Source organism: Saccostrea echinata, unplaced genomic scaffold (assembly GCF_033153115.1).
Source record: "Saccostrea echinata isolate AGI-Se365-2 ecotype Australia unplaced genomic scaffold, CSIRO_AGI_Sech_v1 ptg000002l, whole genome shotgun sequence".
NCBI lineage: Eukaryota > Metazoa > Mollusca > Bivalvia > Ostreida > Ostreidae > Saccostrea > Saccostrea echinata.
In genome coordinates this window covers 11,650,720-11,666,793 of record NW_026889751.1, presented here as the reverse complement: position 1 = coordinate 11,666,793, position 16,074 = coordinate 11,650,720, and the positions used below count along the sequence as shown (strand labels likewise).

The 16,074-nt window shown below is 34.5% G+C and overlaps 2 protein-coding genes across 2 annotated transcripts; both read right to left on the bottom strand.

The window, feature by feature from the left end:
* Positions 1 to 95: 95 nt before the first annotated feature.
* On the bottom strand, positions 96 to 6,147 carry LOC133172632 (F-box/WD repeat-containing protein 5-like). Its single transcript, XM_061307568.1, has 8 exons — positions 6,071 to 6,147; positions 5,695 to 5,821; positions 4,318 to 4,563; positions 4,001 to 4,184; positions 3,677 to 3,816; positions 2,829 to 3,562; positions 1,012 to 1,224; positions 96 to 584 (listed from the first exon to the last, which is right to left on the bottom strand). Exons 1-8 carry the CDS (start codon positions 6,097 to 6,099, stop codon positions 296 to 298), a joined length of 1,962 nt encoding a protein of 653 aa, XP_061163552.1. The 5' UTR covers positions 6,100 to 6,147; the 3' UTR covers positions 96 to 295.
* A 7,134-nt stretch (positions 6,148 to 13,281) lies between these two features.
* On the bottom strand, positions 13,282 to 14,850 carry LOC133200501 (uncharacterized). The gene is made up of 3 exons (XM_061336292.1): positions 14,556 to 14,850; positions 14,080 to 14,162; positions 13,282 to 13,685 (listed from the first exon to the last, which is right to left on the bottom strand). The coding sequence occupies exons 1-3, from the start codon at positions 14,726 to 14,728 to the stop codon at positions 13,300 to 13,302; spliced, it is 642 nt and encodes a 213-aa protein (XP_061192276.1). The 5' UTR covers positions 14,729 to 14,850; the 3' UTR covers positions 13,282 to 13,299.
* Positions 14,851 to 16,074: the final 1,224 nt, after the last annotated feature.

The following is a 16,074-nucleotide window of genomic DNA, read 5'->3' as shown; positions in this document are numbered from 1 at the left end:
ATAAACAGGAAATATTTTTTCTTATTAAAGTATGCACTATATTATTACAGAAATTTAACAATTGCTGAATACCTGAAAGGAGAAAATTACAGGACCATTTTAATCATCCTTTAATTTGGCATAATGTGGGATATCATGTCTTACAAACTCATGATGCAATAATTATTAATTGTCACAGTAAAGAATGTCATGCATCATTAATTCAACAGGAAAGACTAATTGGTTTATCTAATTCTGTTTTTTTTTTTTGCCAATGATTCACAAGATCACAGAAAGTCCTGGAAAAGCAATTTATTCAGGTTTCCTGGGATGCATGAGCATTTTCACACATCCATGTCTTTCTCACACATTTGTCTGCTTCAACTTGAGTGGTGGAATTACCATCTAAGAGAGGGCCTAGCTTCTTGACCTCTGACCTTGACCTCCAGATCTTGATGGTGTTATCATCGCTGACAGTCACCATGTACTCCTGGTTGGCAGGATTGAATCCCACAGCATTCACCACACCCCAAGAATGTTCATATACTGCAATGTTGTTTCTGTAGTGCTTGTCCCAGAGGTACGCTCGGGCATCCTCACTGCCGCTAAAAGCCATAAAAGTTTATAAAATGTTTAGAATGTGCAATGATTAGAACAAATCCCCAATGGCATTACATTAAACAAGAAGCCCATGAGCCCTGTTCAATTGTTTACCCAAATATCACAAAGAAATATCTTTACATGCTCTTTTTTTCATCTACTAATTTGAGGGCCTTAACAAATTTCCAAATTTGTCCAAAGGGCAATGTTGTGGACAAATCTAAAATAGTAATACCTGAGGATACTGTATACAGAGAAAATTTTGCCCCCGTTTTATTTTCCCCCCTTTAGCACTCATTGCACATGGGCAAATTTAAAAGGGAGGAAGGAGGCATCACAGTTTCCAAGTGGATAGAGTGAAAATAAAAATGGGGCAAAATAGCCCTGTATACAACATTTTCATTCAAAGCTAATAATACCGGTCTTCATTACCTTCCAACATAATCCTGACTAACATCCAGAAATACAAAGCAGCACATAGTAGAGGGGGAGTATCCCTTGTGACCAACATAACGCACTCCCTCATTCTTTAGTGTCAACAAGTCAATAACCAAGACCTCAATAGAGGGTGAAAGGTCAGGGGTTGCCCAAGGGTCATTTCTGTCCACTTTACCAATCCATGGACGATAGTTTAAGAATAAATATCTGCAACAGCAAAACACGAACAATAAACACAAAATGCTCACTGAGCCACCATTCTTTTCATGACAAATAAACATTTCCATTAAGATAATGAAAATCCTCAATTTTTTTTTAAATTTCCAGTATATTGAGGCTACATGTTGTTGCCTTTTTGTGCTTGTGAATCTCAATATGTTTCTTTATTCCAAATTGAGGACTGGCCCTGAGGCAATGTGTTTAAAAAATGTGGGGATCGATGCTTGCATACCAATACAGTAAAACTCGGTTATAGCGAAGTCCTAGGGACCTGTGAATTTACTTCGCAATATCAGTAATTCATTATATCCGTATAAAGAATTCCTTAAAGTATATATAAAGTATTCGCAATATGCATGTTTTCCTTTAAGTATGAATACCAAATATGATCAGGGAGGTATTTAATGCAAAATTTTAACATTTAAAATTTTACTTGGGGTCCTAAATATTTCTGAGGAATTGAATTTCAAATTTAAATACTTATAAAAAAAATAATGTCAGTTTAATATTTTGAAGTTTAAGATAATGAAAATTCATAATAAACGATGTAATTTGCATTATCTTTAACCTCTATGGGACAGAAGATCAGTTTGATGTATCTGTAAATTCGTTATATCAGAGTTCATTATAACCATAACATTTTCCTAGTATTTGTTAAGAATTTTGCTGGGGATCCCAAAAAACTTTGTTATATCTGTGAATTGGCTATATCTGTGTTCATACTAAACGAGTTACTGTATGACTAATTGTAGTACTGCTTTTTGAGACGATGATTTTTTCCAAGATTTTTCTATGCAATCCCACAAAAAACTTGACCCTCTATTATGGACCTTTCCTTGCTCCAGTTGCCATGATTAAAACAATAAAGCATCTATACTTCATAGGCATGCTTTATTGACATGACAAGTTGAAGCCTTTCTGTCCTTTAGAAGATGCTTGTATATCATGTATATCAAAATGACTACAGTACTTGAGCAGATTTGTATAAATTATTTCCTTTATATTAATTGTGACCCCACCATAGCCCGTAGTTATGATTTGAACAAACATGAATCTACAACTGACTGCATGAAGATGCTTATATATAACAATATGCGATGCTTAAATTGGCTTTACTGTTCTTGAGAAGATGTTAAAAGGTTTTTTCCCCTATATGTTCCCATATAAAACTTGGAATACCTATAACAATGGCTATACCCTAGTCCAAGGACCCAAGATTTGATCAAATTTTAATCTAACTACATTAGCAAGCTTGGACTTTCTGGTCCAGTGGTTCTTTAGAATATTTTTAAACAATCCCACCCATTTTCACTTCTTTAACCCCTTGAGAAAGAGACATTGCTCTTCGTTTGAAAAAAAAAAAGAATTTGTAATTCTTTCATTAAAAGAATTTATGCCAAGTTTGGCTGAAATTGGCCCAGCATTTCTTTAGAAGTTGAAAATGTAAAATTTTACTGAGGACACACAAGACAGACAGACAACAGACACTCTTCAATCAAAACTTTTGGCTCTGATAAACTAATTACAGTGTAAAATGCTTTTGAAAATTTGGGATTATGAATTATTCATAAAGTTTGCACATTAATTCTTACCTATTATCACTTGATAAACAGAGTCCAGTCACATGTCCAAAAAGGTCAATTAAATGATCCGGTTTGTCTGATTTTCTGACCGGTTGCACATGAATATCATTATTACTGAAGTTGACCACCATGTGGTGACTTTCCTCACCAAGCTCCATCTCTTCTGACTCTTTCTCATTTTGAGAGGATGTCTGCTTTAACGCTGTATCTGTGCTGACATTCTTAATACCTAATTGATGGAGGGCAACTGCAAACTCTCCTGTCACAAATATCAAGTTCTTAACAGATGAATCTTCTTCAACAGCTGGTGTTGAATTGCTATCCTCTACTTTGGTACACGTGGATAATGAACCACTACCCTCAAGTTTAGTACAATTGGTGGATAATACACACGACTCAGACCTCTTTGCATTTCTCGAACCCTCCCAAGAAGTCCGTTCACAGATACACTTGCCTTCACTATTATAAGCTCCCAAATTATGATTATTCTGGTTTTTGTTACAGTTACAACACATATTTTCAGTATCTAAGGATTCCTCATTTCCTGTGTATATGTCTTTTTCCTTGCAACTTTCTTTGGGTTGAGATGCTGCTGCTTCCATTGCAGTTTGGTTTGTAATATTAGCTACAGTCAAAAATTTGATGAGACTTGCTGTTTCACTGGAGAATGTGAATAAATTCTGTCCAACACCTTCCTCCACTACAGGAGGAGAATCATTTGGCAATGGTACATTTTTATCAACCTGAGGAAACAGAATGAGATGTTAATAAAGATTATGGCTTCATAAGTTCACAACACACTAAATTTTTATGTAGTGTACTGATTACAGAATGATTCAATCTGAAATATACTGAACCTGAAATGATTCAATCTGAACAGTTGTTGCAAATCTATCTAGGCTTATTTCTAAGTATCCCCCTAGGAATGTATTATCATCTAACCATGCTCCAAACAACTGAGATGGATCCATTGAAACAACTCTCAAAATCTGTAAATCTTGAAAATAAATAAAGAACATGTGGATTGTGATAATTTTTTTTATGGTTAAATATGCACTCATGAAATAATAATACAGTAAACAGTAAGAAAGGATTTATCCAATGTGGAAACTATATGTTGTGTATATATTTCTTCTAGATGAAAGTGGAAAATGTAGTTTATGAAGCAAGAAACAGCTTACTATGCACAAGAGACAAAATGGCCACAAATCCCCTTCTATCCAAGAAGTCTGTGGTTTTGACACTAGAGACTAGAAGCATCGTGTCACTTTTGTTGAAGCATGAAAACTGTGTAAAGTCCCAAGCCAGCAGTTCTCGGAAATCCCTACTGTACTTGAGAATAGTAGGATATCCTACCTGCCAAACCTTTGAAAAATGATTAAAAAAAAAAGATCAATGAATACAATATTTTTCATCAACTACATAAATATGACAATATTCATGCACTTATCAGTTCTAAGTTTTCACCATAAGACTGATCAGTTACATTGTATTTTACTTTAATGGAGGCATCTTTGGATGTTGTGGAGAACATGTCGCCACCGTGTGAGAAGCTGACATGGAGGACTTCATCACTGTGATCCTTCAGGACCTCGGTTAGTATCACAGGACAGTTGTAGTGAAGACGTCTGTACTCTAGGTACCAGCTGTCCCTCCCTGGGGGAAGGGTCACTCCATATATGTCCCAGGTTCTCCATAATAGTGCCCTCCACAGACTCTCATCATAAGCTACACGACACCATATCTACAAGTAATTGATTTTGATGCCTGCAGGTGTCATTTTTCTTTAAAACCAATGTGGTTTGCTTAAGGGATAAATGAAAAGCAATCAATTACTACAAAAATGGAATTTTATTCTAAAACACTGCCTCATTATGATATTCATCAATAATATTTATTTTTGAAAGTTAAACATGACACACTGCATTGTAGTGAAAGACCCAGCAGCCCTACACTCTTGGTACCATTTCTTCAAAATAACAAAATTAACAAAGTGAGTTAAACCCATCATCCTGTCCCTATCCTCTCCAACATTTGTTTCTTAGTAAAACTGTTGTACCGTATAGAGTGGCTATAGAGAAAATCTTACAAGAATAACTGATTTACTAAATAAATTTAGTAATTATTGTAAACACAGTTCTTGATAAAATTTTACCATTAAATACATGTATACAAACAATTTGATATACTCTTAAATTTATGCTGAGTAGTGTTTTTCACTTTTTTAATCTGTTCATGTTCTTATTTTTTTTTTAATAAACAGCGTTTTATCCGAACTTGAACATTTATTCCCCCCCCCCCCCCCAAAAAAAAGGGGGGTCAAATTAATATAACTTTTCTTTCTATTACACAAATCTTATTGGTTTTATCAGGTTTGGACCAATCGCCCAAATGGATATAATAGCCCATTTGGGATATAATATTGGGATATAAATTTACAGTGCAGAAAAATGAAAAATTTATTTTGGCTATGAATATTGTAAATCTGCATTAATATAAAATGAATGCAATAACTTTCGGCAAGAACGGTTTTCTATAACCCTACTGTTTGTGAAATCTGTTTGTGAGATTGATCCCCAAGAAGTTTAGGATCTTCCAAGGGATCAATCTCCTGAACAGTGGGGATATATATAGAAAAACTTGTTTACCAAAAGTTATTGCTTCTTTTAAGTATTCTGATACAGATTTATAATATTTATAGATAACTGAAAAAATTTCATTTTTGCACTGTAAATTTATATCCCATTTGGGATATTATATAACCCAAATGAGCCATTATATCCCATTTTGGGCGATTGGTCCCAATCTTTGTATCTGTACTCCTCTAACTTAGACTCAATTCAAAATATTTCATTAAAAATAAGTATTTATATACCTTGCATGTCTGAGACACAGAAATCAAATGGTTTGCCTCTAGATATGAGAATATATGAAGAAGTAATGACTCTGGTATATCAGTCCACATTGAACATGTTGTGTCAGCATCATCTTCAGAAGTGTTTCTGGAAATCAGAGAGATAAAAAAAACTTAGAAAGGTACACATGCTCTAACCTTGCCTTATCCCACAGCCCGCAAGATTTCAATGAAAACACAAATGGCATGTCCAGTGTATCATATTAATGTAGCAATAGCTTAATTATGTTAACATAATTAGCTAAACCTACACGTTTTTCGTGAAAAAAAATCACTTTCCTTGTTATATAAAATCATTCTTTTACGTTTGATTGCAATTACGTAAAAACATTCCTACCTTCTTTCTCCTATGCAATGCAGTGGCATTGTTTGAAGTCTCCCGAACTTACTGTCAAATCTCCATTCCGAATTTCGTCGAATGGTTTCGGATAATTGAAAAAAAACTTGAGATTTGAGTATATATATTTATGTGTTTAAATTGTAAAAGTAATTAACTTGTGCATTTCACGGATAGTGTGCAATAGGTTTACATTTTATTCTATAACACATTAATACAGAATACGAAAATATAGTCAAAGCCCATCTTCCGGTAATTCAGGATATTGGGGGTGCGATCAGGGCATGAAATAAAGCTTGAATACGAGATGAATAACTCAACACGTTTTGTGATCAGGATCATACACAATCATTGTTTTGAAAGGTTGTATGGTAGCATTAGGCATCTGCATGCACCGGAAAGCGGGTAAAATGTACAAGAAGGACAGGATTTCATGAACTCTTGACACTATCCCCGTGTTTTTCAATAGTAAGTTGTACATATTTGATTCCTAATCGCTTTAAAAGGAACATGATTTGATTTCATATAGAAATGATTCAAAATTTCCAAATAGCATCTTGAAGCTATATCTTTTCGAAAAACACCAAAAAACCATTTGTAAAATAAATAAATTTTAAAACAAACACAAGTAATAGCTTTTCAAAAAGCTTTCCTGACTAATCAGTCAATATCTATGGAACGTATATGCAAGAGAGGTGCTAAATGTTTCCGTCATCAAGGAGCGACATAGTTGCGATACTTCATTACACAAGATGTACAATTGACTTTCTTAAATGTCATAACCAAATACTACAGATTAACGAATATCTAAGATATGCCACTATTTGGTCATTTATTAGTTAGCCCACGGGCTGACTAGTTACCTTGGGATAAAACTGCAAGTGCGCTAGCGTCGATCATAATCAAAGGCAGATCCAGCATCGGCGCGCCGGGCGTGCCCCCCCCCCCCCCGTTTGAATTTTTTGTATGTAGAACTTACATGTTCATTATCCTAAAATCAAGGAAAAAACACCTCTTATTTGTAAGAATTCGACAGCTTCCGGGGGCTTCGCCCCCGAACCCCCATCAGGGCTTTGCCCTGGACCCACTGGGGTTTCAATACAGCCCCCCAGACCCCCTGCCTTCTACTGCGCCCTCCCGTTATGAAATTCCTGGATCCGCCACTGATAATTCTGAGGAAAAAATAGATAGATGATTCTTTTTAAAGAAATTCATATTACATGTACTCTCTTACTAGAGGGCGCGCTTCTTCATGCACACTCCCTGGTCAGTGATGACGGCCTCTATTTATAGACTGGTCTGTTTTCCGTCGTTCTCGACAACGAAGTAAATTATGAACAGTTTTAACTGAGAAAGTTGTCTTGAAGTGTTTGAGACAAAAATGCTTCAATGCTGCTCTAGAAATCCAAGTAAATGACCTGTACACTTTATAACTAGCGCAAAACAAGATACTAATAACCCCCCCCCCCTCCCCGGACAAAACTCACACGATGATGGTCTTACCATATACATGTATTATAAATGAGTTTAAAATACATATTTATATACAGTTTTGAAATTGTTTAGTTTTTCTTTTCAATCGATTTCAGGACCTTTCTCATATTTATAATAACGTGCTTTTTTATGAAATGAAAACCAGTACAGATCATTATGTCTTCTTCATTTTGCCGATTCTTTACTTAGAACATTACGGGAGTGAAGCCCATTCCGCTACGGCTACTGACTACACTATTGTCACTGTATTAAAAGGAAACCCTTGTTCATCACAAAGCATGAAATAAGATGCTACTCGCGTCATGACTTTCTAAGCATTTTTAAAAACCTAACCTTGTAACGTACATTATTAATATATGTAATATTGAAAAAAAGGCTAGGTGGAAAACAGACTGAATCAAGAAGGGATGTCCCATTTACTAGGTGGAGGGCCGGAGTTTGTTTATGATTAGACTAGTCCACTTATTGGATAAATAGTAAGAATAATCAGCAAATCCATTGCTTTAGTGTTGCCTGTCCATATACAATATGTTCTCTAAAAAAAAATGAGATAAAATTTACTGTTAATAAAAAATCTGGAGCTTAAGAATCATGTTAAAAGAATAAACTTTATTTCCATAGAAGTTATCACACCCATTCAATAGAAAAACCCAAGAAAAAGGCGCGAAGATAATTTACATGTGACATTTGGTGCGAAATGATTGTGTCACCCCTTTCATAGAAGCCAAATGGACTGATCCAGTAGTTTAGAAACGCAGAAAAAATGTTACACGGACATGTCTGTACAAAGAATCGCAAAGAATAAACATGTACATGCAAAAAAATTGAAGGAATTAAACACATCATCATTTTGCATCAGTTATGTGATTCTTTCTTCTGCACACTGTATTTGTTTAAATGCAGGTAACAAATTCCGATGTAAATCAGCTTGCACAAAATCTAGTTCATTAAGAATGATCGCTTAGTTTCGGATCCCTGAAATATTAATCCTTATACTGCCTGACGCACGTGGCGTCAGGCAAAAACAACAAAATTGGCCATTTTTGCTATCAACATTGTCTGATTGCAGAACAGAGAAAAAGGGTTATTCAATATTTATTAGACTTTAAGAAATTCATAGGTTGATGATAATGGAACTACAATGCCTTCATTATTTTTCAACTTGATTTTTTTTTCATTAAAAAAAATAATGAAAACTTAATTAGTCGAGGGACATATTCTCATCATCGACACCTACCAAGTTAAAGTCATCGATTGAAGCTTTGCAAAAACTCGATTTATCATTGTCTAAAATATTCAAGTCAGATAAATATAAGAACTGCAAAATATTCCGGGAGGAAATTTCAACCTTGGGGATAATAACTGGACCATGGGTTGTAGCACTCTGGGAGCCAGAGATCAATCACACTGTGATAAACTAATATGAACTGTTATGTGCTGGACCAAGACACTACATTACCAACACGCCAGGATAGGACTTTAGACTTATTTATAACATCACATCCAACCCTTCTTGAAAAGGTCTACACGTGCCCACCAATCGGATTGATTGACCATGGCATCTTAGCTATTCGAGCAACACTCAAACCAATAAAGTCTACCAAGATCAATCGAACAGTTTATAACTATAAAAAAGCTAACTGGGGGAAGTAAAGAGTAACGTCCGATTTGTGCAATAGATTTAATTCAGAAGATATGGCTAAACAATCAATAGAGGAAAACTGGAGCTACTTTGAGGATGCGGTCTTCAGAGTTCTGGACACATGGATTCCCAAAAAAAGGCAGTGAAGAAAAAGGCTGATGTACCGTGGATGACAAGGGAGATAAAGCGAATGATACGAAAGAAAAAGCGGATTTACAAACAAGCTTTGAAACATGGAAAAAACAGCAGACAGTCAACATCTTTTAAAGAATATAGGAAATTAGTACGGAATATGATTCATTCATCATATCATAAATATCTGAACACGTTATTAGACCCAAAAGAGGATACAACATCCAAAAACTTCTGGAAATACATCAAAGCCCGGAAACAAGATACTATAGGAACAGGAACACTGAAAGCTAAAGGGAAGATAGCAGAAACACCACTGGAAAAAGCAAACATACTAAATGAACAATTTACATCAGTATTTACCAAGGAGGACATAAACAATATCCCGGAAAAGGGTCCTCACCATACGCTCAAATGAGAAATATCACCATCTCGGACTCAGGTGTACATGTAAGAAAGAGCATTCAACGCCTAAACGAGAAGGAAGCAAGTAGTCCAGATAAGATACCCATCACATTCTTAAAACAAACAGTCGACATCATAACACCAGCAATATCACATATATTTCAACAATCATTCGATAGAGGAGAAATACCAACAGACTGGAAAATGCGAACATAGTTCCAATTTATAAGTAAGGTGATAGAACAACACCTGCAAATTATAGACCAGTATCACTCACAGCTGTCATATCCAAAATGCTAGAGCATATCATTGTCTCTCAGATCATGGACCATCTAGACAGAGGAAATATCCTACATGAAAACCAACATGGATTTCGAGCTAGACGATCATGCGAATCCCAGCTGCTGATGACAACTGATGACATCGCCAAACACCTAGACCAAGGAAGGCAAGTTGATATGGGAATATTGGACTTTTCAAAAGCGTTTGACAAAGTTCCACACATACGACTGTCGAAGAAATTACAATACTACGGCATCCAGGGAACAACACAGAGATGGATCAACGACTTCTTGAAAGACTGACACAGCAGGTAGTAGTAGATAACGCAACATCTAGCACAACATCCGTAACATCTGGGGTCCCACAAGGAACTGTGCTTGGGCCAACATTGTTCCTTATCTTTATTAACTATATTGCAGACACCATCACTTCAACTATTCGATTATTTGCAGATGACTGTGTCATCTACAGACCCGTACATTGCCAACAAGACCATGAACAACTACAGAGAGATTTGAATACACTAGTGAACTGGAGTGACACCTGGCAAATGGAATTTAACATCAAGAAGTGCGCTATCATGCAGTTTGGAACATCAACAAGAAGAAAGCCTTCAACTACATCATGGAGGGGGAGTCACTCGAGATAGTAGATCACCATCCATACTTAGGAGTTGAACTCAGTAATAACTTGAAGTACAACTTACACATAGACAACATCTGCAAGAAAGCTTATAGTGTGTTGGGATTCCTGAAGCGCAACCTTCGACATTGTCCACCAAAGGTCAAAGAAAAGGCATACCAGAGCCTAGTTCGACCAAAGTTAGAGTATGCAACACCAATATGGAATCCACAACAGAAAACACAACAGAAACAGATTGAACAAGTACAACGAAATGCAGCAAGATTCGTTAACAACAAACCTTACAACCCAGAAAAACCAGACAGTGTAACATCTATGATGCAGGAACTCAAATGAAACACTCTAGAACAGAGACGTATTTGGACTGATGTAACACTCATGTATAAAGTAGTCAACCAACTTATAGCAGTCCAAATATCATAACCCCCTAACCCCCCCCCCGCTAGCAACAGTACGAGGAACTAGAAACAGTCACTGCCTGAAATTTGTACCTTACCACTGCCGAGTTAACATTTACAAACAATCATTCTTCCCAAGAACCATCAACTACTGGAACACTTTACCTGAATCAGCCATACTTTCACTATCGTTGGAGCAGTTTAAAACATCTATCCAGAACCTCCAACCTTGGAATACTCACCCTATTTATTAATATACAGTGACCTGTACAGTGTACATATCTGTTAAGGTCTTAAGGAGCAACCTTTTCTACATTTGGACATTGCACGCAAGTACATAATCCTCGCTAGTAAATGTCCTTATTGGATTTTCGCGAGTATCCACGTTGAAGTTGAAAGTTCTAGTTTCTCTGATTAGTCACAATTAGTAGTGTTGGGATGATATCCCAAATACATATCCATCTTCTCTCCCAAAATACTAGTATTCTTTACAATATATGCTAAAATTTTACAAAAAAAGACGTATTTCAACCAAAACTTTTTAAAAATTAATCATGTTTTTTCCTGTTCCTGTAATCTAAGATTCGGGGGCATACAGTTTTTGGTCCGCCTGTCTGTCTGTTTGTTTGCAAAAACTTTAACCTTGGTCATAACTTTTAAAGGGTAGGTGTTTAAGGGCTTTCATATTTCAAATATGTACTCCTTGTGAGTGACAAGACGAACATTTTTGACCTTATGACCTTGACCTTGAAATCTTCCCCACTTTTTGAAAAGAAAACTTTAACCTTGGCCATAACTTTTGAATTTCATATTTTACAAGTGTAATCCTTGGGACTCCAGTTGATTATGTATCAATAAAATGTGTTTTAATCAAATCCTTGTGACTAGACCAACATTTTTAACCTCATGACCTTGGAGTTTGACCTTCTTTTGAAACTTCTGTAACTCCTGAATGGTTTGTGATAGGGCTTTCATATTTCATGTGTATTCATTGTGACAAAACCTTTCTTTTGGTACCAACAGTTATGACCTCATGATCTTAACCGTTGATTTTGGGACATCAATGTTTCACAAACACATCTTGTATTATTGCAGTAATATTGGCAAAAAAGGTACATTTGTAACAAAATTTTTTTTTATAAATTAAATTATTTTAAATACCTTGTTATTTTTTTTTATTTTGTTTAAGTTCAATTTCTAAAAGGACAATACAGTATTAAGACTAGAGGTACTGTGAGCACTGAGCTCAAAAAATGATATCCCGGCCTCCCATATGATTATAATGGCAAAGTCCATGTTTTGCTAAGGGAGACCCGAAATATGTGTCTGATCAAAATGTGAAATAGGAGGTGCACAATGGCACTATGTAACAAAGATTCTGTGAAAGCATCATTAAATTTTATTCAGTGTTATAACAGGAGTTGCAGATAAGATATGGGTACCCCTCAATATTATGGAAAGAATCGCAGCATCTATGGTTTGCAATTGGAAACCCAAAATATGTGTCCAATCAAAAAGTAAAAGAGGTGCACAATAGCATTATGTGACAAAGATTCTGTGAAAGTATCATTAAATTTTAGGAAGTTTTGGATAAGAGATGTGTACCCCAAAGTGTAATGAACAGATGGATGTACATGTACACCCCTATCACTATATACCCCCCCCCTTTTCAAGGGGGGGGATATAAAAATGAAATACATGTAAAAGAAATAATATTAAAATAAGTTTGAATCAAAAATATAAGTTTGAATCAAAACATTATACAAAGCTAGTGCATACATGTGGAAAATAAAACCATGATTTCAAGAGTATTTTGGTTTCCTTCTCCTGCTGAAATTAAGCTAAAAACATTGATAATAGTGATTCTTTCTCAGTTTTATAGTTATTCAATATCAAGATACATATGTCTGGTATCAAAGTAATTGCATCCAGATATCATCTCAAAACTGTATGTATCATCCCAGACCTAGTCACAAGAACTAACTATTACAAACAAGAAATTATTTTTAGCCACGATTTATTGAGGAGATTATACAGAAGAATTCATTTTAAAAAAAAAATTACACAGATTCTGAATAAATAAATACAGTGAGTATCCATTTTTTTTTTTTTTACAATTAAATCTGTTCTACCTAGTTTGACAATGTTCTTCAAGACAACACTCTTTCCTTCTCCAACCCCCCCCCCCCCCCAAACCCACACAGCCCCCCCCCCTTTCCCCTTCTGTCTCCAAGTTATCCCTGTTCCCAGGGTTTGAGCCTCCGCTCCATTCTGGTCACTGTTGGTTCAATGTCCAATGGTTTTATATCCAATTCAGTAACACCAGGTAAGGGTAGGCCCTTAGATATCATTTCCACCACCTGACCAAAGCTAGCTATTGGCATCTCATCAGTTTCTTTTTCAGACAAAACTGTCTTGATTTCATCATCTTTCTCTGACAGCACTATTTGAGAGATTAATTGTTGGCAAGAATCAACAGTTTCCAAGTTGTTTAATGCGTTAGTTCCATCTGTGCCCATATCGCCTGCTTCACAAACATTTGATCTAGGTGACTTTTCAGTACTTGCTTTAGATTGTTCCTTTTCTATGTGTATTTTACTCTCTTCAATTGGGTTCTGATCTGAAATAAAACATAACTAAACTTGTACTTTTGTTTTTATTTAGTTTTGAAAGTTTTGATACTACTATACTTTCTTTAAATTCTGTACTCATAAAAATAATATTTAAAGAATAACTATAAGTCCATGCAAACACACATAGTCATAATTTTGAGAATCATTTGGAACCATATTCCCTCAAAGTTACCACCATAAAAATTGATTAATCAGATTGATTTTGAATAGAATAAAGATTCAAAACAATTTTTAACAAGAAAGTTGAGGCTATCAGAGAGGGAATACCTTAAGCAAAGACTTGCGTTTTAAAATTAATTATAAAATCTGCATTTAATTTATTTGAAAAACTGTATTAAAATGCATACATGTAGATTGTAGAAGAATTAATTAACACTGTACCTTTGTTTACACCTATCTGATTCTCCAGGTTATTATCTTTCAGCCATCCTCTATAATCAACGTCTGTAATCTTCCCATATTTCCTTTAAAAATGAAATGGATCTAACTTAGATGTGCATGATATGAAAACTACATGTACATGGTTTATAATATTTTCAAAAAAATAATAACTAAATAAATAAATCAGAGTTTCAGATTATATTGCACTTTTTTACATCTTTTTGCCGAGGAAAATACTGAAAATTTTTGTATTATGGATCAAATTTTGCATATACTGAGACAGTATAGCCCAATTATGTGAAAATGAGACATCCAAAGTGAACTGAGGTATTCCCATAGTTAAAGCCTGTCCACTTTTCTAAGACATAAGTTAAGAATTACTTTTAAACTCGTTATCTACAGACTTAAATTAATCTTTTGATGTTAATCGTTGGTATATACAGATTTAATATAAAAATAGCAGTTTAGTAACTTACTTAGAGAAATAGAACAACTGAGCTTGAAGTAATTTTTCTGTCGTCTTTTCACATTGTTGGAATATAGTTTGAATTCCAGATTGAAAATCGCTATCAGCCTCAAAGTTGTAGCTATGGAATATTTTACAAATGTCGTCAGTAGTTTCCATTAGTAGACAAAGGCGATAAGTCATACAAAACAGTATACTGGCCTTGACTGCCTGATATGCGCGACAGGATAGAGACAGGCAACACCATTACCAGTCTAACAAAAGTCAAAACAGGTGCTCTGTATCCTGCTGACATCTACTTTCGTATTTGCAAGATAATCCCGATCCCGAGGTAAATTACATTTACACCTGGATAAAAGAAGTTTCAAAATCTTTATAAGACAAACTCTGTCTCGGATTAAAGTTCAAAGTAATTTCAAAATAAAGCGTATCATTCTATTTTGTGAAACATGTAACTTTTTTTCCCAAACATTTTGTGAGACCCTTATACCAGCTTATACAGACATAATCTAGACCTAAATGACAAAGATGTTTGCTATGTTATCATGGTTACCATGGCAACTTGTCCTAAGATTAAAAATAAAACATTTTCGAGCATGTTTCGAGATCCATAACTAACTTTAGCAACAATGTAGGAAAGTGAAAGCGGCCGTGTCCATAAGTTAAAAACGTTTTGTCTAATTGGAATGATAGAATTGTTTCGGAAAACATGTTACATACGTAACCATGTAAACTAAATATTAAAAGCCATATATAATTTTATTCATTCGTTTTGATCACACATACATTAGGCCTAAATTAAAAAGAGCAATTAAAAAGTGACATATCTCCAAAATAAATAGTAGAAAAGGATCCTTGTAACATGTTTTAAGATTTTTTAACGGTTGCTATGGCAATAAATCCTAGAAGGGATTTCTGATTAATCTCTGTATGTTTTCATATGTTTCTCCCTTTTCTACAGGGCATTTTTTTTAAATATATAACTGCAAAGCGATTTTTCAAAGCAATGGTTTGGTCTAAAATTCTAAATTTAGAAAAGTTCTAAACTTATTCTAAAAAAATTATATGAAAGAATATGAAAAAATCTGTGAAGTTTTAGTTTTCTTTGGATACGTATCCTTAAATGTGATTTTCCAAAACTGTTTTAATTGTTATAATATATATATATATATATATATATATATATATATATATATATATATATATATATATATATATATATATATATATATATATATATATATATATATATATAAAATAATTAAAAATACGAACGAAATGAAAACAAAGGAATACGATACATGGATACATGTAGCTACATTGTGAGGATTTAAAAAAAAATACTTATAAACATCTTGAGAAATCTGAATAATTCAGAGCAGAGGATACATGTATTTCCTCAAAATTAATATCAATACACACACAGAGTGAACAGTGTTTCAGGGAATTTATTTCATCAGTATTATGAATGATAATTAGAAAGTCTAATATCTATTCATTCCAGGTACATTATCTTGAATGCAGCTTCT

Coding starts and splice junctions, on each gene's coding strand:
- LOC133200501 (XM_061336292.1), bottom strand. CDS start 14,728: ATGACTTATCGCCTTTGTCTACTAATGGAAACTACTGACGACATTTGT. Junction 14,163..14,555: donor CAGTTGTTCTATTTCTCTAA/GTAAGTTACTAA, acceptor TCATTTTTAAAG/GAAATATGGGAAGATTACAG. Junction 13,686..14,079: donor TCAGATAGGTGTAAACAAAG/GTACAGTGTTAA, acceptor GTTTTATTTCAG/ATCAGAACCCAATTGAAGAG.
- LOC133172632 (XM_061307568.1), bottom strand. CDS start 6,099: ATGCCACTGCATTGCATAGGAGAAAGAAG. Junction 4,564..5,694: donor CTGTGTCTCAGACATGCAAG/GTATATAAATAC, acceptor AATTACTTGTAG/ATATGGTGTCGTGTAGCTTA. Junction 1,225..2,828: donor TGTTTATCAAGTGATAATAG/GTAAGAATTAAT, acceptor TTGCTGTTGCAG/ATATTTATTCTTAAACTATC.